Source organism: Homalodisca vitripennis, chromosome 3 (assembly GCF_021130785.1).
Source record: "Homalodisca vitripennis isolate AUS2020 chromosome 3, UT_GWSS_2.1, whole genome shotgun sequence".
NCBI classification, from domain to species: Eukaryota; Metazoa; Arthropoda; class Insecta; order Hemiptera; family Cicadellidae; genus Homalodisca; species Homalodisca vitripennis.
In genome coordinates, this window is record NC_060209.1 from 199,826,826 (window position 1) to 199,852,798 (window position 25,973).

The following is a 25,973-nucleotide window of genomic DNA, read 5'->3' on the forward strand; positions in this document are numbered from 1 at the left end:
TAAAGAGTAATGATAACTATCCTTTTTTTCTCCTGCTCCATGCTTCATTAATGTCTTAAAATTTCGGGGGGGGGGGGTCCGGACCCCCTGGACCCCCCATTCGCTACGCCACTGTAGCGGTCAAACAAACTTTGTCTACACTACCATTGCGAAAATAATGGGGAGTAATGCTTACAGTAATACATTACTGTATTTATGTGTCTGGTGGTTGGTTTTATGTCAACCTCAATGTATAAGAACTAGGAAATATATATGATCTGAGAAAGAATAAACGTTGCATGCTTTTAATCAAGTCCCCCATTTAGATCCAAACAAAATTAGCGTGGTTGACGGTCGATTTCTTTGTTAGGGAAAGAATTCCTCTCGATTTAAGCGATCCAAGGTTGTTTGCATGGCCCTCTGCAACTATATAAGTATAACTATACAACTCTTGTTTTATAAGTTCGGTAGCTACTCCGAAATCAATAAATTTAAAATTGACACATTTTTATACAATTTTCAATCAATTTTAAACAAAGTTTATTCTTTATTCATCTTTTTAATAACTCATAAGGTTTCAATATAACGGTCCTTAAAAGGTTTTATTTGTACCATTAAATCGTTATGAGTAAATATGTTTATAAACATTCTACATTTTACGAACAAATTATCCTTATAAATTTTTTGTCGTGTAAGGTTCTAAATGATGAAGTTCTTACGAGTATAGATAGTAACACACCAACCTTGAGAGCCATTGTACCATCAGTGTTGTACAAATTGTTGTACTAATAATTTTCAGTGTGATATTTTTACGTGACAGTCACATTAACGAAATGAATATAGATAACTTTTTCGTTCATTTTCTCAGTTGTGCAATTTTCTCAATCAAGATACGTACTATTAATAATGAGAATAATCGTGATAAGGCGTCCTCGTTGTTACATTAGACACAATCGCTGCATTGTTTTTGTTAAGGCGAAAACGATTGTACTTATCTTACAGTATTTCCAAAATTGTATTGTATTCAAGGTTTTATCTATTTTAATTTTGTATTGTTCATTATTATTCAACTACAGTGTCTAGACCATTAAAATTGATAGTTAACAATTATTTTTCTCTTTTCATTGGGAATTAATTCTGCACTTTTAAACAGCGAAATAATTGTTTACTATAAAGAATAAATACGGAATTCAGTTTACGGTAAATGGCATACCCCACATAAGTGAATTAATTATTATACCTGTCTCTAAAATTAAACAGTCTTTTTTACATTTTGGACATTGTAGTTTTAGTTATGTAAACGAAATAAGATACCATTATACTGATTATATAATAACAATTAAATAATCATTATAACATTATTTAAGAACAAAATTACAATTACAATTGCAAAATAATTGAACAGCAATGTTTCAAATATTTAGGTGTTTTGATAGATGAAACATTAAAACGGAAAGATCACATTTAACAACTATTGAAAAGTTTACGGAATAATGTAATGAAATTGTATCATCTAAGAAATTTCTGTGGAATAAATATGCTTAGATGTCTATATTATGCTTGGAATAATTCCAAATTACAGTATGATACACATTGTTGGGGAGAAACGTTTAAAAAAACTAATAAAGAAAGAGAGTGAGGTATTGTATCTATCCTCTCCCACCTGACGAAGAGGATAGATTCCAATCCTCGAAACGTTATGTTATAACTTTTGGAACCATAACGATGGCAAATCTCCGAAATCCTGTTATCCTGTCAAATCTTCCATCATCAAAAACAAACTTTAAACAAAGACATAATAAAGAAGGTTAGGACCTTAAAAAACTTTTTATCAGAATTGCATTGAACAAAAAAAAGCGGGAGCCATCTTTTCCATTGTATCTACAAGTAAAAACCTTACCGTTTCGGCAACTTTTTGTGTTCAATTTTGTACATTAGAAGTGTTACCAATGATACACAATTATTACGTTACAACTGCTGTCCAAACAGTTCATATGAGTAGATCAGCAAATATGGTTAGAAAACCAACAGTTTTAAAAATTATTTTAAAAAGATCAATGTTTTTTCTTGGACCAAGACCTCTAAATGAGTAACAATAACACATTAAAAAAAACCGAATCATTAGAAATATTTAAAACTGTACAAAAAAGAGTTTACTTGAACACGAAGACATAATGCAATTATCGAATATCTTGCAATAAACTAAAAATACTGCAAATTTTGAATCACTATTTAGGTTATAAGTGTTTTTGTTTATAATTTATTTTAGTAATATAAAATTATGCTTGGATGAATGTTGACTACAAATCATTGCAATTTTGACGTGACAACGTCTTAAATTAGGTTGCGGCTCGGAGTCACTCATGAAAAAGTGTAACGCCCGGTAACGTTTACGATGCCCGTCCAGTGAGTCCGCCGCACGGGATCCGCACGGGATAAAGCAGATAACTGTGGGTCCGCCGCACGGGATAAAGCAGATAACTATGTTTATTCGTGAAAATGTGGAGTGCTTAGATTCGTCATTTACAACAACTACAACAATAAAGGTAAATAATTGTACACTGATATTTCATTATCGTAAACTATGATTGATTGATTAATTGTTAGATTGACACAAACGTTGAGAAACTGAGTTTATAGGTTATGTCATACTATTGACAAATGTTGATAGTGTTAAGTAAATTATTAGTTTAAATCACTCTGCAATCAATCGTAATTCAGTCGATTGAGAAGAAACAGCGCGTATTGCTAGTCAAACATTTAAAATAACAAATTATAACCTCTAACCTGTCATAACAGTGCGACCAAACAAACGAACTAAACCGACCAATCACCACGCGCGGAGTTAACTGTTTAACTGTGTTTAGCAAGAATTTCAAATTCCAATTTTAGTAAATGTTTTATTCAACTTTACCATTTACAATAACAAATTTTAATTAATTTCAAATTATGTACAATGTTTTAGTAAACAAAATATATTTCTATAGTTAAAATTTGTGCAATTCTTATTTTCATTCAATTCCTTGTTCCTATTGTGCAATTTAATAATATTCATATCAATAAATATTCTACCGAGAAAAAGACGTTGTCACGTAAAATCTTCGCCCGTAAAACCGACTTTACAGGCAACCATAATCTTTTTTTTTGTTTCTATTATTTCATTTAAGGTGTATAAAGAGTTGGCTTTTGTATACTATTTCAGATCTGATTATTAAATATTTTTAATGGTATTTTAAGTGTATTTGTGTTACTTTTTAATGATTAAATTGTTGTCAGTATAGTTTCCGTCATAATACATGTTCTATAGTAGTCTACTATTTATGTAAAAAGTAATAATACCGCATAAGTCCGATATTTTGTGAATGGACTCTGAAATTATTTGTTCTTTCTGTATTGCCTATTTTTCTTTGTACAAGCCTTCATAACTGGTTAAGGCTTTTCCCGTGAATTTAAAATATCAAACATTTTATGATGTTGAGATGAAAATAAATTATTATTTCATATTTGAAGAGCACTAAAATGTAACCTAAAACAGCAGCATGCCCAATACAGTCATGAATCTCGTGCGAAAAATATTATTGTATTGCTATTATTACTTTTATGTTATTAATTTGGTTTCCAAAAATTAGGTGGTTTTAGGTTGTGCACAAGAAATCGAGTCGAATTTGTTCAAGCTATGTAACAAACATAGCCTGATACAACAACATGAATAAATTAATTTTATTTCCAATCAATATAAACATAATTATAAACATTATCATTTTTAGAAATTGACTGACCACTTTTACATAAAGACCCATGTGTTGCTCAAAATTCATTTTTTCATCCAAAATAATCCCCAGATACTTAAAATGGTTTACTCTTTCCAAAGGTAGACAATCACACACTGTTAAATTACATAAAACAGAATGGTAGGCGAGAGAAAGTGGTATTTCAAAACCACGAAGATCAAAATTGACAAATTTGGTTTTGTTACATTTACTTGCATTTTGTTTTGGAGGCACCACTGTCTTAGCAGTAAGAGATCGTGATTGATTAAATCACCAAGTAAAATAGAATCCTTATTTGAGTAAAATAACGCTATGTCGTCTGCAAAAGCACTGACTTTTCCATCAAAATTAAGTTCCAATAAATCATTTACGAATATCAGGAAAAGAACTGCAGAGGTCACTGAGCCCTGTGGGACACCAGATTCGACTACTTTAGGAGAGCTGTAATTACCTAAAACTTTTACTTTTTGTTGTCTGCCTACCAAGAAACATCTAAACTAACACAATGCTGTTCCCCTAATACCTATCGCCTCCAGCTTACCTAAGAGAATCTCATGATCAACTAAATCGAACGCTTTTTTAAAATCTATAAAGAGTCCCGATGTTTTACAATTAGAGTTAAGGCTGTTGTAAATATTTTCTGTAACATTTAATAAAGCATCTTCGGTTGATTTACGCTTTACAAATCCAAATTGATTACTACTAAGAACATTTATTTTGTTTAATAATATCTATTCAATATTATAACCATTAGTTTTTCAAATAATTTGGAAAAAATTGAAAGTAAACTAATTGGACGTATATTGTCCAATTTTGAGGAAGTTTTACTTTTAAGAATTGGTACAACAGAACTCAATTTTAGGCTTTCTGGAAATATACCCTGACTAGAACTGTTATTGATAATATAAGTCAGTACTGGCGCTACATCATCAACAATAAATTTCAATAGTTTCGCAGAAATATTATCATATCCAGTAGATTTTTTTATTTTTTAGACTTCTTACGACAGACTTTATCTCGTCCTCTGTAGTTGGCGCAATAAAAAAGGATTGTTGGGAGGTGCGTATTGGAAGTAGGTTGGCAGTCGGGACTGTACTAGGACGGTCAGACTGTACTGAGATAAGGTAGCCATTTACCTCCTCCGCGATAATGCAAGGATCTGTTACAATAGTACCGTCCACCAATTCAATATTGTCAATACTTTTGTCCGAGACTTGACCTGTTAAACTATTTATTATTTTCCACTGCCGAGATACGTCTTTGTTACAGTCTAATAATAATTTAGAATAATATTGGTTTTTTTACAAAAGCAATTTTTAGATTTAAATCGGTGCAAAACTTAATGAAATAATTTTTAAATGCTGTGTCATACAATCTTCTTTTACTAATCTTGTAAAGCCTCTTACGCCTATTAATACCATTCAAAATATCAAAGGTCATCCATGGACTTAATGATTTGGATTTCTGTAATTTATTACCCCTGCTGATCCTTTTACAACTTAAAGCTACAATATTGTACACAGAATATCATTAAATTTACAATAACAACTATTTACATCATTATCACTGTAGACTATATCCCAATTAACGACTTTCAGTTTCTCTTTAACTAAATTATAATCGACTTGATTGTTATTATTCGACTTGTTAGTTAAAGTATTTACATTAGGTGATTGGTTGTACGTTGTAAACAAGTCCCAAAATACAATGGTCTGTAATACCATGGTCAAAAACTGCACTTTTAAAGGAATTTTTTTTTTCACTTCTAACACAAATATGATCTATACAAGTTTTAGATGTAACAGTAACTCTAGTAGGTGTGTTTATTAATGATATGAAACCATGATTATTAAGTAAGTTCGTATTCATTCACAATTGGTTTATTATCAAGAATATTCACATTTATGTCGCCAACATAAACCACATTACTATGAATGTTATTAATTATTTCAGTTAACTCGCTAACAAACAAATTTTCAGAAGTGCATTGGAGCCTATACAAAAAAAACAATTTAAAATAGCGTTTATTGATAGTAATATTCAACAATAAGGCATCGGCTGAAGTCATATCTATTTATAATCTACTACAATCTATACTATTGTTTACATAGGTAACAGATAACACCACCTGGTCTGTATGTATCATTGCACTGAGCAAACAACTTATATCCTGGTATGTTATATACATTAATTTCGTCAGAACCTATTCAAATTTCGCTAATTATTATAAAATGTATTTTCCCACTTATGTTATTCATTTCCGCGATAAATCATCAAAATTGTTCCGCATACTTCTAATATTGGTGTGAATTAAATTAAGATTATCAGTGTTATTTTGGGGATCGAAAAAAACAGTAATATCTAAGTTTATACTATTTGACATAGCCTATTTCAAGTTAAGGAAATTCTGGTGATCGACAAATTTAAAGTAAACACAAAGACATGTTTGTGTTATGTATTTAGCATAATTCATTTATATGATTTAAAAACAAACATTCTTAGTTATAGCTTCTTCTTATTTTTTAAGTATTATGACACTAGTATATAATACCGTCGGGAAATAATTGATTTGCCCTCAGAAACTTCAAAACACAAAGCTATTTCGAGATCGCTTTAGTGGTCTGATACACTAATTTGTTTGTTTTCCTCCTCTGATTTCAACTGACGGGAAGCTCTGCATACAACTAATTAATTCCTGTCCTTATGTGTTGGCACACACCAAGGTAGACGAGGGCGGTGTGGGAAAGGGATTCCCTAAGTTGTTTGTGGTGTTCAAGGTCAGTATTGGAATAATGATCTGGTGGACGCCATTGCCTACTTCCCCTCCAGTATCGATACACTTTGGCCATCTGTTGCTTTCTCCTATTCCCGACACATTCTGACACTGTGACTGAACAGGTGAGTGAGTGCGCTGCGCTTGTCAGCTGATTTCGTATCTACTTTGTAAACATAGTGAGGTTTGAGGTTATGGTACAGTCCACAGCTGCTCATCCTGTTTTATCACTTTCTTCAAACTTTATCTGCTTTTCTATGCTTAATTGATGTTGTAATAGGTGCTTTATCAATTCAACTACATCTTTTAACCACAGTTTTCTTTAAACACATTCCAGAAATATCCCTTATCACTTGTAATTTCTGTCAAAGTTATATTGGAGCCTCTTTGAATTACTGTATTATCACTGAACAAATTAATAGTAATATTTTTAATTAAGTAATTATTCAGTTCTGGTGTAAAGTGTAACAATAATACATGCAATCAGTAACTTTAATTTTGATCCTGTGTACTTTAATAGACTCTACTTAATTAGGCAAGTCAAAGTTCAATAAAAGGCTTATTATATTTATATTTCTGAAATGATGAACTAACCAGAGTGTTAGTATTGCACTAATAACAAATACATTAAATAATGGTTATTCTTCTTATGATGTTTTTTTTTTTAAGAATTAATTGTTTGGTTATACAGTTTAAAGGAATAAATAGATAAAAAAGTTTGAGAAATGTACAAAACTTTGTTGATTACAATAAACGTACCGTATTTGTTTGTACAAAATAAAATATTAGCAGCTTAGAAGCAATGAGTACATTAAACATTGAGTGTCTTGAATTATTTAAAGTAATTATGTTTCTTCTAGTATAAACTGAACCAATTATAAATAAATCATATTAAAACACAGGAAAAACTATCTCAATTTACACAATGCAGACATTGCATTTCAACAGAAAATTCTTTGTATTTTTAAGATCATTGAGTTCTTAAGTTTTAAACTGCATTTTACTCAGAATAAAAATTACATAAAAACATAGATTTTAAGGCACATGTCATTTATATAATGTTTCATCTATTTCTTGTTGAATTTTGTTCTGTATAAACAAATTATAGAAATCTTAAGAATCTTCAAAAACGTTCATAATTATAAGTATTTAGTCAACATTGAATGTCTTAAACAGTTTAAGAACAAGAGTTTATCTGGAAAATTTAATAAATTGTACTAACATGTTGTATTAATTTGATAAATATCAGACCATTTGTATGGTTTCTAGGTCGGCTTCAGTTATACTTTGACTAAAATTAATGAATTATCATCAATAACTTGTGAAAGAGAATTTGATAAGAGTTGCAGTTTGTTCTATTTTGAAAAACAACTAAAAATTATCATAAGTATTTTAAATAAAATCAAAACAACATTTAGAGTGGATTCTTAAAAACTGTGTTTTTTGTAAAATGCTTTTAATCTGAATATTCTCTCTACTCTTGCAAGGAAAATGTGATACAAAATTATAATCTTATTTGCTCTATCACTGGGTAATATATACTTAACGTGGGTTATACTTACATTTTATATACTTGTGTTCTATAGCATGGACACGTATGTATAGACAGAAATTTTCCAAAAGAAAATTTGTTGATCTGGGAAACCTAAAAAAGTGTTAACTAAAGATTTATTTTTTTAGCATCCTGCATCTTGTGGGTGTTATCTAAGTTCACTGAACGTTTTATTAATATGAATTTTGAAAAGTTTCATTTTCAGGCATTCTTTTTAAAATATTTATTGGTTATAATAAATTATATTTATGCATTTTATAAAATTTTAATAATATTTATAATCAAAAAGTGTTTTTTCATGTTTAAAAAAATATTACTTAGTGAGACTCTCACTCATCTACCACTGGCCAAAAGGCCCAACCTCCCCCCCCCCCACTAACCAGAGTACAACTTTCAAAAATCGATTAACAAAACAACTTTGAGGCTGAAGCTTGCAATACTTGAAAAAATTAACCCTTGCTTGCAAAAAGATGAGTTTGAGAACAAGTCAATAGTTACAACTCACCTATCATTTCCATACTCCTTAAAAACTTTAGAAAGCTGCTAACAAAATATTTTTGAATTGAGTGTTTGAGATGTCAGTACTTTAAAAATGGGTACTAATCAAACAGAATTATCGTATTAAATATATGCCCTATATCATAATACTTATCTATAATTTTTATATTATGCAGTCATTTATTGTCTTTAACTGTACAACCAGCTGAGAGAAGAGGAAGTTGAAGCTTCTTTCTTACATATATTCCAATCAGCACAAGTAATACACAAAGGAAATTCCTCTGTACATTCTGGATTACTGTATTTATGTTTATCCTCTTTGTCTATTCCAGACAATGGTGGCATACTGAAGACAGTGTCTGTGTAGCATCAGATTCTTTACTGTTAAAAATTTGATGATCCTCATCACAAGAGCCAATTTAAAAACACCATACTTATATTGTTAGAGAAGATTTACTTCAAATCTATGAGAATACCACCCTGTACAATGTGCTTTCTCTTGGCCTAATACCAATAGTATCATCAAATCAGTACGGAATATTACTTTAAGACTAAAACTAACTACCACTTCATTAAAATGCATGGGCATATCATTGAATTCAACAAATCCCATAACAAAATCAAAGGCTGATTGTAGAGACAAATGATCCGTTACTCCAGAAACAATAATACTGTCAGAATAAGCTGTACATCACAGTTCACGTTAGATGTTATGTCATTGAAAACAACGAGAAAAGCAGAGGGCTCAAATTTGAGGCACTCCTGAACTGACAAAGAAATTCTCGGAATAAACTCTACTAAATTGACTTCTAATGTTCTTTCTAAAAGATATTTCAATACTTGATCCAATAAATAAAGTCAGGAAAAAATTCAAAACCTGAAAGCTTCCTAAAAAATTATGAAGCTTGTCAAATGTCTTCCGGAAGTCAAGTAACCTTTTTGCTCCACTTCAGGACCTGCCACTGCTAAAAACAACACGTTGACAGTCGAATATCTTCTCATGAAGCCGTCCATACTATTATGAAGTGATAAGTTGATATCTTTCTACAAAATAAAGAAAATTCAAAATACCGTACAGCCTTTTTTAGTGTCTTTGGTATGGCCTTTACAGCAGATATTCATCTAAAATTGAAGAGAGCTTGAGGATCATACTTTGAAATCATTGTGACTTCAAAATATAAATGAAAGAAACTTATCCTATCAATAAACTTATCTATACAATTACAAAAACAAAGAATTGTTGATCGCTGAGATATACCTTTCATAATGAATGCAGGAATATCAGTAATCTCAAAAGCATAACGAGATTTTAGGCTACTGATGATAGATTAAGCAATATCAACAGATATAGGAAGAATGTTAAAATTTGATTCAAATAATATATGCACCACATCAGATTCTTCTTTCAATTGCTTTTTACCACTCTGGTAGAAGGGAAGTACTCTTCAAATTTCCAGCATAGTACAAGTCCAGTAGTATCAGATACAACTCAGTTATCAATATTGACATCTGGAACCAGGTGAATTCTCCTAAAAATGGTTAACATATTTCCAAAATTTGGTCGTTTAAACTTGAAGGCCTTTTAAACATTTATAGAACACTACTATTTGCAGTTGTCAAGTTATATATTTACTTCTCCCAACAGGCTAGAGTACACTTCATAGTCATCCATGTCTCCAGATTGTGTAAATTAAGCAAGAGCAAAGACCTTCCGCTTAAGTGGAGTAATCAAGTTGTCTGAAAACCACCCATGATAGCTGAAACATTTCCTTCTTTATGAATATATTATCTCTCATTGATCATAATAATAGATGATTTAAAAGTATCAGCTCCAGTATTGAGAGAAGGGAAGAGAAGCTAACTTGTATTAGCTCATATATAAAATAAAAGCTGGGCTTCGATTAGGATATGCTTAACCCTTTAAATTAACCCAGGAGGGATCACTTATGGCTGGTTTATACTTTCCAGTTGAACCTATCTCTGGACACAGCAAAAACCGATGTGTCACACAAATCTGGGTAACCTTATGAATGTCCAGGAGCAGCACATCACTAACTGTAAATGTCAAGATTCTGGAGCCCAAGGGTTATTCGATAGGTCTAGTCTACTGCGGTTCGTTCCCTAACTATCAGAGGTTCTTGCTAGCCTCAACAAGGGTGTGCCACCCCTTGCCTGCTTTGACTGGAGAGGCTGGTTCAGAGCTGGCCTCCCCTTCTTCCAGGAGGACATGACTTTGAGATTAGTGCCCTAATTCTTCCTCATGGATCTCGACAGGAGGTGGCCCCTACCCCTTAATCTTACCCATCCTGAATATGCTGTCACAATAAGCCTCTTGTCCTAAGAGAACAAAAAAAAACCTCTTTGAATTTAAACAAAAAAAAATCAAATGGATAAGTGGTAGATTTTAAAGTCAAGAAAATTTTTCTGTCAGGCCACACTAAATATGTAGATATCATAAAGATTACAAACTTTATCTTCTGTGACTCATTCAACAGCACTAGGACAGAAGTTGACTTGGTTTTAAGGTTGGTTTTGGTTTTGACCTTGTAAGGATAAGGTCTAGACTTGATAGCGATTTAAAAAATGTATCAACCTTAGAAAAGAACTAGTTGTGGGCCTTCATCCATGTCTAAAAGAGAAATTACGTCAGTCATAATTTTAGTATTCTTAGTCAAGATGTTATACTGTATAGTCAAAGTCAAAATCTCTTTATTTACAATTTTCATAGAGAAATGTATTGGCGTCAAAATACACAATGTTAAAGTTACACATATAACAACAGTTACAGAATACAGAATATAAGTTAGAGTTGAGCAGTCTTGATGTCTAAGATGGTCATGTTTCATGTAGATATTCTTCCAGCAGCGTGTAGTACGCCCTGGTAACCAGCCATCTGTTCAGTGCCATCTTCAGGTTCTTCCCCTTCTGAGTCTTTATCTCGGTTGGCAGCAGGTTGTAAAGCTTGCGTCCCATGTATGACGGCTCCCTCCCATACAGTGAAAGATGGTGTGCTGGCAGGATGAAGTTGTGAGCATATCGAGTGTTGTACTGTTGTACATCTGTTCCCTGAGGGATTTCATTCATGTCGGCAAACATAATCACTTCCTGGATGTAGAGGGCCACAACTGTCAAGATGAGAAGATCCTTGAAGCCTTCACAACAGCTGTCCTTCGGTCCTAGGCCTTTAAGAGTTCTTATTACTTTCTTCTGGATCAGGAGAAGTCTCTGTAGGTTAGTTACTTTAGTGCCTTCCCATATAGCAATGCTGTACCTCAGATGAAACTCAAAAAGGGCATAATAATATGTCTTTGCAGTGTTTAAATCACTGATTTGGTGAATTCTTTTAATGACAAAGAAGCTGGTGTTAAGTTTCTTGCAAAGGTCGTCAACATGCTGAGTCCATGAAAGAGTTTCGTCAATTGTTACACCAAGAAATTTTGCCTTGGGTTGAATGTCAACTCGTAGAAGAGCTACAATTTCATCTCGTCTTCTACCAAATGCTAGTTGCTTGGTCTTAGTCATATTGACTACTAGGTGTTGGAGTGGCAGTACTGGTAAGCCATATATTTCATGAATTCAGTTCACCACAACAGTGTTACGAGATATGTTAAAGATTCTAGAATACCTGTAGGAGAGAAATTTCTGCCTCCAGGTATACTACTATTGGACCAGACATGTTCAAAGAATACATTAAAAATATATATCTAGAAAGATAATGTAAAGAATGAAAGGAAAATACTTTGATAATCAATTAGTACCAAAAATAAGAAAAAGATTAAATAAACATAAATGAAAATGCTCAATTTTAGATATATCTAAGAAAGATTTTGCACAGAGTTTAGCTTCAAAAGTGATATGAATCTAAGTAGAAGTTTTTTAGACTGAAATTGGTAATTTATGTTTCTATGACTTGAAAAATTGAAAACATATTTCAGAAGTTTGCATTCAATGGTTATAGGGATAACTAGTATTAGAGCAAAAAGATTTTGGAAAGCTCAGATTTTGAATGTATTGAGTGCAATAATTTAAAACATTAAAAATCCCACTTTTCCCAAAAGTTCTTTTAATACCAGTTATCTCTATATAAACAAAGTACGTAGACTTCTAAAATGTGTTGTGGTACTCAATTTTTCAGATCACAAAACTATGAAATCATAGAAATTGTTTTGTAAATTTAGTCTAAGAAATTTCAATTTATATTAGTTTTATTATTAAAGCAAACATCTATGTAAGATAATTTTCTTTCTGAAACTAGCTGAATAATATTTTAGATGTACTTTATGTGGGGTTTTTTGTTATTTTAAAAGTAGAATCGCTTCTTAAAATCTTTAGTTTTCCTTGTGGGAGATCCTGCCTATTTTGTGACACAAGCAAGATAACACTCTTGTTAGTGTAGTTAGTAACAGTTGCCTGGTAGGTTTGTCAAAAATTGTACTTGATGAAGAAGACAGACCATGCTCAGATAACAACCATATATCAAACAATTTTACCAATGCTAGCATCTATCAAGAATGAAAATATCTCATCGTATTTACTCTGTAGACGCTCAGACATTTTGTGCTGAATAATGAAGCCCGTTATTACATATCCACAGTTAATTGTAGCTTCCTCTAATATTCCAAAAGATCCACATTTGTGATTATTAAGAAACACTGAAGACACAAAAGTCCATGGCAGGTGGTGTGCAAGAACGGGTCCAACCATACATGGCAGTTGGGTGAAGCGTAAATGTCAATGCCCTTCCTGTCGTCAAGGTTACAGTTGCAGTGTGTGGTGACACGGGACATATGTCAACAAAATACTTAACATGTTAACAACTGTAACAACAATTATTTGACACGTCCAAGGAGCACAGTCAGCTACATTGCCTTTCTACTACAGCTTAGTTTTATTTGTTTTATAGAAATATAAATGTGTAACACTTAAAATACAAAATTTCTTTTGAAAACTTATTATTATTAAAATAAAGTTTTATCAGTATTAAAGTAACAACACTTCTTGCCGTGTTTTAACAAGTAAGAACCTATAGAAAAAGTGCACTATTATTTATTTTTGTATTTGCTGTAGTTTTGGCATTTTAAGGTTCAGAATTTTATCCAAATCAATAGCTATAAGGAGTTACAGAAAGAGATTTGGAACAGAATAATTATGAACATTTTCCGTCGTTGAGTGTTACAATAAACGAAACACAACATTTTGAGGAGTCAAATTTGTCTTCTTCTTCAGATGTCAAGTATTGAAAAAAAAGTTTAAGCATACAAAAATTAAAACATTTAATACACACAGATTAAGGTAAAGTTAACAAGAAAAAAGTTGCAGTGTAGTGTTATACACAATACAATACAAAAACCATTTTGGAACATCAGTATTTTTTTTTGTTTGAAAATAAGTACCTACTACAAACTTGGATAATACCTTATACACATATTTAAAATTTTATCAAATATTTCTTCTACCTAGTAAAACCACAATTTTCAATAGACTACAACTGTACTTGTTCAATTTGTTAACCAAGCTGACACGCACATTCTTGCTGGGTTATGAAAGTCAAACCTAACGACACTAACAGGGAAAAGGTCTTTTGCATGTGAAAGTTACTCTTTACTTCCTATTCTCCTGCATCATTTGAAACCTTCATTACCTAATTGCTTTGCTTGTACATAATTTGAAACATTCATTACTTGCTTTTCTACTGAATTTTAAGTAGAAGTTTCACAGACCTGAAGAACAGTCTTTTACCTTTTACCTGAACAAGGTCAGTTAAATTCAACACAAATACAACCATACATAATTTATCAACAATAACATCAATGCATACAAATTAACTTCTGCTTAACACCTTTATTAGTTCCATACCGAGTGATTTTGACTAGAGTCACTAGACTACTCAGCACTCCTGCCTCTGCCACAGTGAAAATGTTAAGCATTATTTGCTTGATTTGTTTATTTTTATTAAGCATTTTTTTATAAGCATTTTCTTAGATGCTTGATAAAAAGTCACAAAATATTTTTCTCTCTAATTTGAATTTTTGTTAAAGCTCAATTAAGATAGATGTAGATACCATAGGATTGTGAGAAATCAATTTAATATCTTCATAACATTTTTTAAGACTATTCAATTCCAATTTGCAATCATAAACCTTGTAGAATTATTTTTTAAATTTTTTTTGTAAAAAGGATCTATCAATTTATGTTATTAACACTTATAAACATGGCATAAATTATGTCTGTTTTTGGAACAGAATAATTATGAACATTTACCATCGTTGAGTGTTACAATAAACTAAACACAACATTTTGAGGAGTCAGATTTGTCTTCTTCTTCAGGTGTCAAGTATTGAAACAAAAGGTTAAGCATACAAAAAGTTTGGAACAGTGTTCCACTCACTACTCAAACACTTGGTGTGTGTTTGAGATTTAATTTAAAATTCCTATGAAATATATTTAAAAACATGGGAATTAAAAAAAATATTTTCAAATAGGATTTTCATAAATAAAATTTCGTGGTTTTGTGAAAATAGCCAGATATAATGTCTAGTATATAGAGGAAGAAATTTGTGCCTAATTTTGCCACACGAGTAGCCAGCCCCAAAATAGTCCGATGACATTTGATGTTCCCTGATGTTGAGATGGCTTAGTCATTGTTCGTACACGAAAAACTGGCCACGGGAATGTTTGGCGTAGACATGGGATTAAAACACAACAGCCACTACAGACTATTTTAGTGCGGGCTGCAGGCTGTTCTACTTTGAATACTTCATACAGATAAAAGGGTAGCATAGGTGATTTTTTTTTTTTGCTTAAAAGTTCAAATTTTAAAAATAATATGGGACATTTTGGGGACCCTCTGTAGCTACTTCCCTGTCCAGAAGGACCAAGAGGACAGCAGACAGGCAGAGCAGGTTCTTCACCTGCACACGGACAGGTTAGGACAAGTTTGCAAATGTTGCCATTATTCCCTCCCACTGCCTCTGTCCTCACTGGTTGTGCTGATGTCCTTTTTGCTTTCTTCATGACATCAGAACACGCTTGCTTGTCCTTTGCTGTCAAGCTGTAATTTTTACAATATTGTTTATGAGAATTAAATTGAATTAAAACACGTTATCAAGTCCGTTGATTACCTGTAATTGGCTGAGCTTCAGCAAAGCCTATCACTCGGGAGGCTGGAAAACTTTCATTTCTGTCTGTATGTCTGCACAATATTTCTGGAAATTTGACCTTGAAATACTTAACCTAAATAATGCAGCAAACACAAATTCAATAAAACCCAATTTTACAGTAATTTCAATCTCAAAATATACTTGTAATCTCATAAACAATTCACAGCTATGCTTCAAACTCTTGAAAATTATAATAATTATAATTATAATGTTTGTGAAGTAATACTTAAATTTTTGTAGACTTTTTGTTTTATTTTTATATGTAAGAAGATTGTTTTAAAATGTTGCACCGATGTAAGCTTTTTATTTTTTTAAAGTTCCAGTTGATGTGATTCAATTGCAATATTGCCTTTTTGTCTAGTATGATAACAGTGATAACCTTTTCCTAATAAAAGTAATTTCTTAGCTCTCATTAACTGTTTAGTGTATAAAATAGCTTGGTACATAAATGACTATAATCTGTTATGATATATAAACTAGAAAATTTATTTTTTACTGTATCATTCCAATTAAGGTTCAAAATAATACGAATATACCTTTTTTGCAGTGTTAGTATCTTATTTAAATTAAATTTTGATGTTTATGGAGATAAACTCATAAGACAAACGCAATTGCAGAGTCTACATAAGAAAAATAAAGGAATCTTAAAGTATCAATTGAACAAATTTTTGACATTCTGTAAAATACAAATAAACTGGAGGTAATTTTTTAATAACTTTATTAACATGCAAATCCCCAGTTTTTTCCCACAGTATTTTCCCAGGTGTTTTTTTATTAAGATAAGATTCATGGAATGACATGTATTTACATAATTATAAAAAAATTATTTCCTTAAGTAATAAATCAAACATATGTAATTTTCTTTATTCATATTTGATTAAGTAAGCTGTTTTCTTACATAGTAGTTTATTCCTTAAAGTTACAATTAATTTACATACTGCAAAATATTCAAATCAATGTATTCAGCTGATTTTCCTCGGATTAAAATGGGCACAAATATATTAGTTAAATTGCCTATAATAACTCGTTGAGTGATTAACATGTTCAGTACCAATTAACTTACATGCACGCTCTCTCTGTTAAATACGTATGTTAACCTTAAAACTGATAATCGAGATTATAATGTCGATCTGAATCGATTCCATGTGTGGCAATCGTCATTATAGTCGATTTGATACACATGTGTTTTGACAGTTCATAAAACAACACCTCCACTGCTCTTTATATACTATTTCAAACAGAAAGAATTATTGATTTCAATGGTGAAATTTGTTTTCATGTTATGGCAACAGTGATGTCACAGTGACAGTCTTCGTCTAGCCATTTAGAAAATTATTGATATATCATGGGTATGACTTATTATGTAGGTTTATAGCTTGTTATAGCTTTGTTTTAGGCTATAGCTGTGTTAATTTTTAGTATATTTTGGAAATATTTAGTGTAAAAATGATGTTTTTGTAAAATTTTGAAAATTGTATCCATAGTAACAAATTTAGGTACGTCCCACCACTTTTCAAAACTAAAAAAAATTAAAAATTGGTTTTTAATTTTGTTTACTGTTTTGTAGTACATAAATTATAATTCTCTAAATTTTGGAAATATTTACTGTAAGAATTACATTTCTTGTAAATGTTTGAAAATAATTGTAACCATAGTAACAAGCAGCGTTTCGTGTACTATCTGTGGTTTTTACAGTATGTATGATTTTTCTTTAAAAGAACCTGGATACCATTATATATTTTCTGAAATTAGATAAAATGAAGAATAAATTGCTATCTCAGATTCTGATATTTACAATATTATCATACTTTACCAAAGGCAATCCCACCACTTCAAAAAGAAGTGCCAATTTTTTATGGTTTATGAATGGTGTTTTTTACCACAACTATCTCCATATTTTCCTGAAAAAAATAATGAATTACACATATAGGTTTATAGTACACATGTCTTTTTTACAAGATGTTTAAATTACAGGCAGGCCCGGCGACAGGATTCTCGGGCCCCCTATGCAATCATGAAGACCGGGGGCCCCCCCCCCCAAGATTCAAACAGGCAACCAACCTAATTACATTAAAATTCACCCCCCCCCAACGTTAGAACAAAATTCCCATATTGGTTATATTAACATAGCAAGCATTATTTTATTCCAAAACTTACTACTCCATTACTTGATTTACTTATTTGTTAAATGATTCACTTCTTCAAAATTATGCCAAATCCGTGATTTTTCCTGTATTTACTTCAATTTAAGTTATATAAATAAATGTTGCTAAACAAATGGAAAGAATTGAGGTTTTATAATTATGTAGTGATTATTTTTTTTACTATTAAATCAATACAAAACAAAACTCACTGAACTTAATTAAAATCAAAAAACACCATCCTTAAAAAATATACACTTAATGAACTAAATGGACAAAACATAATTAACAAAGAATAAAAATCATTAAAATTAAAGTTCAACTCGTGTCGCTCTCCTTTTTAGTAGAAAACAAAACTTAAATGATAGGTTCCTGGAAAACCTAATGAAACAAAAACTAAATATCATTGAACAATCACTTAACGAACAAAACTAAAAAAAAATTAAATGAACAAAACCTAATGAACATTGTACAAAACATAAATTGAAAATTAATAAAGAAAACATTGGGCTATGTTTACTCACTAACATTAAACATGACTAAAACACAACTCGTCGGGGCCTTCTTCCCAGCAAAGTCTTCTATAATGTCGTCATATTTCAAACTACGTGCCCAAATCTGACTCCATGGCTAGAATACTCAGGTCATTCATGCGGTCTTTGCGTCATCGTAGAAACGATTTGCACTTTTAATTCTTTTCATCAAACTGAAGCTCCTCTCCCCTTGGCTGACAGATACAGGTATGCAACAGAACAACCGGATCGCTGTAGTGATATTTGGAAATAAACTATCTAGTTTGTTCTTCCTTAGAGCGTTTATTAGACTTAATGGTTGAAGAGTTTGTTCCCCCAAGTTAGTGCGATGAATCGATTTCAAATGTTTAAATTCATTTAAAAATTTCCATCTCAATATCCTCTTTGTATGTTTGACACAGACTCAAACATTGCTGCTCAATAAAACTGTCGTCTTCCTCAATATATTTCCAAAGACATTGGAAAAGGTTGCTGATTTTTCCAGCAAACTCGAATCTCTGAGACAGTCCCCCTAAGACTGAGTCTCTAAGATCTTGAAGAAGACATCAATCCTAAAAACGTTCCTCTTCGTTTTTTAATTGATGTTCCGTGCCGTCCCTTGTTTCGTCATGAAAAATCTTTCTTTTCTTTAATCTTTTTTCCTTAAAAATCAGTTTCGCAATCTACACTCTCAGCCATGTGCCTGCCACTAGCTTGGCCTCAGTGTAGAGATTGCTCCATCTGTCTCTCAGTACTTTTAGTTCCTCTATTAAATCATTCAGATTTTTTGTTTCAACGTCTAGAGTTGTTGATCGGGCTTGTAATACTTTATTTTTGTTGTCTATTGCAACAAGCACCTTTAGCCATATTGTCGACATCATGATACATTCGAACGATTGTAGATATTTCAATAGCCCTTTCAGATCTGTCTTGCATTCTGCAGATAGATTCAGTTCTTTACAATCATTGAGGGCATTGATGATGAGAGGCAAATGCTTTTACGAAAGGGCGCACACTATCTACTCGGGCCTGACCATCTCGTTTGAGAAATACTGTGCAGAGAAGAGCCTATTCTGTTTTCTAAGTACTCCCATCTTTGAGGGCTTCTAGAAAAGAAGTTATACGTCTTTTGCAGCATGCCAAAAAATGTTGTAGCTTCCTCGCAGCATTCAGCAGCATTAACCCCCACACAGGTTGAGGCTATGTGCGGCACAGTTATTATAAAAAGCCAAATTGTTGGTCTCCATTATGATGGCTTGGGCACCTTTGTATATATTCCAGCCATATTGGATCCATTGTCGTAACCCCTGGCCTCTGCATTCCTTCAACGGAATTGAGTGTTTGTTGAGCTCGCTAATAATCAACTTAGCCACATCCATTCCAGTTTTTTTGTTACAGTCAACAAAATTTAAAAATCGTTCGCAAATTTTAAATTCTGATTCACAATCTAAGAGATATCTCAAGATCAACGTTGTGTTTGTCAGTATGTGAGGCATCGGGGGTAGAGTCAGCAATAATAGCATAATATTTTGATTTCTTCCTTTCTTCCAATACCTTCTGTCGAACTCTTTCCCCACAAACTTGAATGATTCATTTTGAGAGTCTTTAGACAGATAATGAGCTTGAAACACGTTTTCCCTCTTCTTGGGCCTTTTTTACTTTTGCAATATGTTCTCTTAGTAAAGGGTCATATTCCGCTAACAGCTCTATCAGACCCAGAAAGTTTCCATTGTTGGGATCCCCAATTTTTTCAGAGGTCCCTCTGAGAGCTAATCCCTCGCTCTCCAAGGAACATGACCACGGAGAGCAATCTTTGAAATATAATCCCTCCAATATTTGGTTCTTGAAGCCAGTTCTGAGTCGAGTTGAGAATGTATGTCTGATCCATCACTTAGCCTCCTTTCTAACTCTCTCCATTGGATGTAGCAATTTTTGTGGGAAGCGCTGGTTTCATGCAAAGGTAGCTTGTTGTAAAGCTTCCGCCATCCATATTCCTTTTTCCATCCATCGTTACTTAACAAAACTGACTTATTTGAATCGTGTTTTTCACCCCCACTATTATTATTGAAAACGTCTACATGGAAAACAAAATAAGGACTACAGCAGTCTCACTCCCATACAAGCCAATCTCTTCTGACGCTCTCTCCGTTCGGCCTTTTTGAAAAAAAGAACCGTTTTTGGAAACGCTCTTTTTCCATCACTTGGCAGATCTGACGAGCATCAAAGATGGACCCATTTTCACTAAAGTCTCAATCACACTGTCAGTCACCACCTTGTTTTTTCAGAAGTCCCAAATCTGAACTGGTAATTATAGTTCCTAACCCCGAATCTACATTAGCATTTAGAATGTCACGATTGTGATCTTCCAAAACAATATCATCTTTAGGATCAGGTTCTGAGGTAAAGCTATCTACCATTGTTTCTCCTTCATCAGCATTAGGCCTACAGCTTTCAAAGATCTTCGCTGTCTTCAGTATTAGGGTGTTCATGAAAACTGTGAGAAACTTCGCAAAGTTTCTCCCTGGCGGCGCCAGGGTCGTTTAGGGCCGCTGTTAGAACTAGTTGTAGCTACGTCTACTTTGATTCCAACGTCAAATAATGTCCTGGATCCTTTTATTTGAACTTTCAATTTTCTTTTGCCTTTCTTTACGTTTTTGAGCACCAGATTTATGTTTGTAAGTGTCCATTTTGAGATATAACGGTGTTTTTTATGCGAAATGATGATAAAATACTGTGAATGGACCTAAAAATAAATATCTTGGATTAGTCAAGAATAATAAATTGATGTGGGCAGATCATAAAATAATATTTGAAATAGAATTTTAGAACCTAAATATCAAAATACAAATTTAAAAATGTATCAAATTGATCATAAACACTATTAGACAATTAAAAATTAGTATTGATTACTAGGCCTAAACCGAGCAGTTGCTAAAATAAATACGGAATGTAAATTATCAAACGCTGCGTTTAAAGTAGTACATGTATCTCAAACTGGGCTAAACTAATCAAAAACCGACAGGTGCAATCACAGGACACGTGAGGGGATGTGATGAGTCATTGAGCTATTTTCGGATTACTGTATCGCTTGCTGCGCTCTCACTCAGATTTCCAAGGTCAAGTTTTTTAAAGACGTTCACCAGCGATCTCTATTGTTTACCTGTCTTGCCAACATATTGGGGGTTTTACTTCCTGTTTCTCTCTCTGTTTATCCTGTCCTCACTCCCCATTCCCTTCGTAAACTGCGCAACTAGTGATGCGATGCGTCGCCTCAAGTTGGTTGTCATAACAACCAATATATCAGCCAACGAGCCAAACCACGAAACAATACCAAACTATGTCGTCATTGAATAATATTTTCTACGTGCTAACGTGCATACTGCATACAAGCATGTGAACAACAACAAAAGAGTGAGCGATGAGCCGTCGTTCTCTCTGATTTAATAGGATAAACTTGATTAATTGAAACTTAAAACGACGTTCAGTAGCAGTAGCAAAACCGAATTTATGTGTTGTTTTTTTAATTTTTAACCATCCTACTCCTCATATGTTTTAGTTTAGATTTAGATTACACAGTAACGTCAGTAACATTTATAATTTCACGTCTTATTACATAGGTACGTTTATAAGACGATTACAACGTCTCAAATTTTGCAGCCCAGTAATAATTAAGTTTATTTGTATTTTTTGCTGTTATGGAACCTTGTTGATCGTCTTAAAGGTTTAACCAGCCCTTGGATAATCGGGAGTTAACTGTAGCCTAATTTATTTTATGAAACTGATTACTGTATAATTCAAATTTATAATGAGGGGTAAAAATCATGGCTCCACATGGGTTGGGCTGGTGGACCCCTGGTCCCAGGCTGGGCCCCTGGGGGCCCGGCTCTGTCCCTAATTTTATATATTTTACAATTTTTATTTTATTATGTTTATATTATAATCATCAGTTAAAAATAAAAATCTGCGTTACATTAAAATTAAAAATCTCATGTTTTAATTATGCCCTACAGCATGACAAGTGAACAGAAGGAAGCGGCGGGCCCTGAGCCTGATCCTGGTAACAGGGCCCGCAATCAAATGTGGGATCCATGGTAAAAATTTATTCAGTTTTTTAATTTTTTCGGAAATTTGGAACTTATTTTCTAAAATTAAATGATAAAAATATTTACTAACTCACCTGTATGTTTCTTTAATTCACGGTTAAATCAATCTCAATCTCCTTACAACAACAACAACAACAACAAACCTAATTAAGCACGACAACAAACTAAAACTAGAAGTGTACAAAACAACCAATCACGATAAACTTAATAAAACCATTACCACCAGCAACCAGCATAGAAATGCAAGATTGAAAGAAACATTAGTTTATTATCGTGTCGGTATCACTGTCATCCGACGCTCAGGTTGCAACTTGTAGTGAGCAAGGAGGGGAGGGGCCCGGGAGGGGAGGGGTGGAGAAGAGTCACTGCCTTCGCGTCTGGGCGATGCGGACCCCGGGCCCGACGTCTGACAGCCACAACCACAACGGTTCGCGCCACCTCAGTGTTTACAATTTTATTGGTTTAAATCGGAGCAAAGAAAGTAGTTTAAATTAACATTGCATGTTATTTCCTGAATATTTTCACCGCACAGGCCCTGGGCCGATGGTAATGGGCAATGATAAAAAAAAATAAAAATACATATTTTTAGTCGGCCCGGGCCCCTGTGGCCCCGGGCCCCTATGCATTTGCCCCCCCTTGCCCCCCCCCTGTCGCCGGGCCTGATTACAGGTAAAAAAAAAAAACACTCAAAAATGGCCTGCCAGTTGAGGAAAAAATTATTGCCAGTTTGAGGGTTAAGGTTTAAACACTATAAACACAGCTGATCAATAACTGTGATGACAGTCTACAATCCATTAGACCAAACATTTTAAATAAAAGATAAATATTAAACTTGTTTAACTTGTCTATCTTAAGACCTTTCTTTTAAATCTCATTTAAGCCTCAGCGTCAGCTATGCCGGCTTCAAAGTGCACTGGTTTTTTATTAAAGTACAAAGTACGTGATTGGACCTCCCCGGGATTTGAACCCGTGATCTCTCGGTTGGAGAGCCGAGACTATAACAATTAGTCTACAGAGGAGGACATTTTAAAGCCTTAATAACTAATATAGTCTTATTAGAGGTGATAATGTGATAAAAATTGATTGATATATGTAAAATGAAGTATTCTTTTAGTATGACTTGGTTTCATTGAGAGTTTGGTTTTTTAGACCTTAAAGCATCAACGCTTAAAAAAATCAAAGTAAAATTTAAACTTTAATTTTGTTAATTTTTCTTATGTGTTACGAATATTTTAATATATACAAATTTTAATATACATTTGCTGTACAACACAGAAAATAATTGTAAACCTTGTCCCATAATTTAGAAATTTATGAAACTGTTTATTACTGTATTCAAATTGCTAAAAATGTCTTGGAATTTTTTTTATAACTCTTAAAATGTCTGGTACCGTACTGTAAGAGTTAAAAAGGTTTTTTTTTCCAATTGGTGCGTCTTGAAGAAAATTAACCTAAAGACCTGCCACTCCTCAAAAACAACAATATAGACAAACACAAATTGTGCCACCTCAGAGGTTTGAGTAAAATGTGTTTTTTTTCTCCTAAAACATTTAGTTTTGTTAAAACTAAACATTTGAATTCAATTAAATACATAATTGTTATTGTTAACTAAATAGCAATAATATTGTTAAAACTATAAGTGGCTCTTGAATGCATATACATTGAGCCTTTAAAGTAAGACATGTTATAACAGTCAGTACAATGACATAAGGTTTATTATTCGTATAAGACGACACTAAAAGTGGTTAGCAGTACAGCTAACTTCAACGTTCTTTATTCACGCAGTTGGAACTTTATAGTTTTATCTTTGCAAGTTGTTACATTAAAAATATACATCAATAATAATGCAAGTGATAATTAAAGTGATAATGATACAGTATATATACTGTATTTATATTAGATTAACAAAAATTAGCGCTGATGCCAACTTTGTTGAGTTCACTAATGCTAAATTTCTGGGTGTTCATATTGACACTAATTTGAACTTGTCATGCCACGTTGAACAAATTACAAAAAAATCTTAATTCAATTTGTTTTTCGCTAAAAAAATTATCAAATACCACTAGTTTTGAACTATGGAGAAAAGTGTATTTTGCTTTGTTTCAAAGTTTGGTAAACTATGGTATAGGAATCTGGGGAGGAACAACTTTAGTAAGTTTTAACAGAATATTCTTAATACAAAAAAGAGCTGTAAGAATTATTAATAAAAAAAACCCACTGATCCTTGCAGAAGCTTTTTCAGGATTAAAAAATCATGAATTTATCGAGTTTATTCCTGTATGAGTTGTGCAAATATTACACAAAAGATAAAATAATTTTTCTCGTGATACGAATGCCAATAAACATAATACCAGACATAATTTTATACAGATAAAACAACATAACTCTTCCAAATGTGAAAAATCCATAAATTATATAATTTGTAAAATAATAAATAAAATATTGAAATGCAACAAAAAATTAGTGTCAAGCAAAAGGTTTTTAAAGAAAATAAAAAATACTTTGTTATTGAAAGCACACTATCTGGTAAATGAATTTTGTTGTGACCCTTTCATATGAAATAGGGTGTTTTTATTAATTTAAATTATATTAGTAGTAGTTTTAGATTATGGTAGTTTATAGTCAACAATGTTTCAAACTTCTTACTGAATCTTTATTTTAAGAACTGATTAACTTTGTGTTATATAAAAAAATGTTTAGTGATGACCTTATGACTGTATTGAAATCTATGACAATTCTCTATGTACACTATGTATTGACTGAGAAATAAAAATCTATTGTCTATTGTCTAATTTGTTCCTCAAGTACCTCTTAAAGGCTATACAAAAGTATCCATATCAGGTGTGTGTGTTTTTTATTGTAAAGTTTTTTAAATTATTTGCATTTTTGAAGAATGTGGAAGTGAATTGCTTAGGTCTAAATAAGGAAAACTGAATGTTGGGACAAGGAAAGATAAAATCGATCAACCAAGAGACTTTCCGTGTCACCGGGGACTGAAAAGATATGTTTTTTTTACACAAAAACTACTGTGTGATAAATGAGGAGGGTTTCCAGGATTAGAGTACCACTTGATCTTGATCGGAAGAACTCCCTACGGTTGTTCTGATGGTCCACCAGCACCCCCCCCCCCAAGACAACACTTAAATCCCCCAATTTTGGAAAGTCTAAACTTAATCTTTGTTGAAAAATTCTCCTTAAGTCCCTAATGTTAAGGTTTTACCATTTATCAAGATAATTAAAAAAACACATTTACGAAATTTGAAAATATTGGTTAAAGATGTAGCTTGTAAAGTGTTTTAAATCATTTCAATGTGGTATAGAGGGCAGCTGTATTAGATAATTCCTTCTATTAAAATTAGCTAATAACTCATAATCCCCATTACTATTTAAAGAACAAGCGTAATAGTAACATTGTAATTTATCATGATCCGATTAGATTCATGAAACTGATAATTAACTAATTACGGTGTAGTAAATGACATACC

At 32.4% G+C, this 25,973-nt stretch overlaps 1 protein-coding gene across 2 annotated transcripts in view; it reads left to right on the forward strand.

Annotated features, from left to right (window-relative positions):
* The first annotated feature begins 6,499 nt into the window (after positions 1–6,499).
* LOC124358024 (chitooligosaccharidolytic beta-N-acetylglucosaminidase-like) overlaps positions 6,500–25,973 on the forward strand; it is a 35,894-nt gene continuing 16,420 nt past the window's right edge. Inside the window, exon 1 of one of the 2 annotated variants that reach the window (XM_046810278.1) lies at positions 6,500–6,647. Coding sequence is in view for 1 of the 2 variants with exons in the window: in XM_046810277.1 (XP_046666233.1) it covers positions 6,717–6,719 (3 nt within the window). In the remaining variant the exon portion in view is untranslated. Of the gene's footprint in view, positions 6,648–6,698; positions 6,720–25,973 lie in introns of those variants that run through there. The other variant, XM_046810277.1, reaches the window with a different exon arrangement.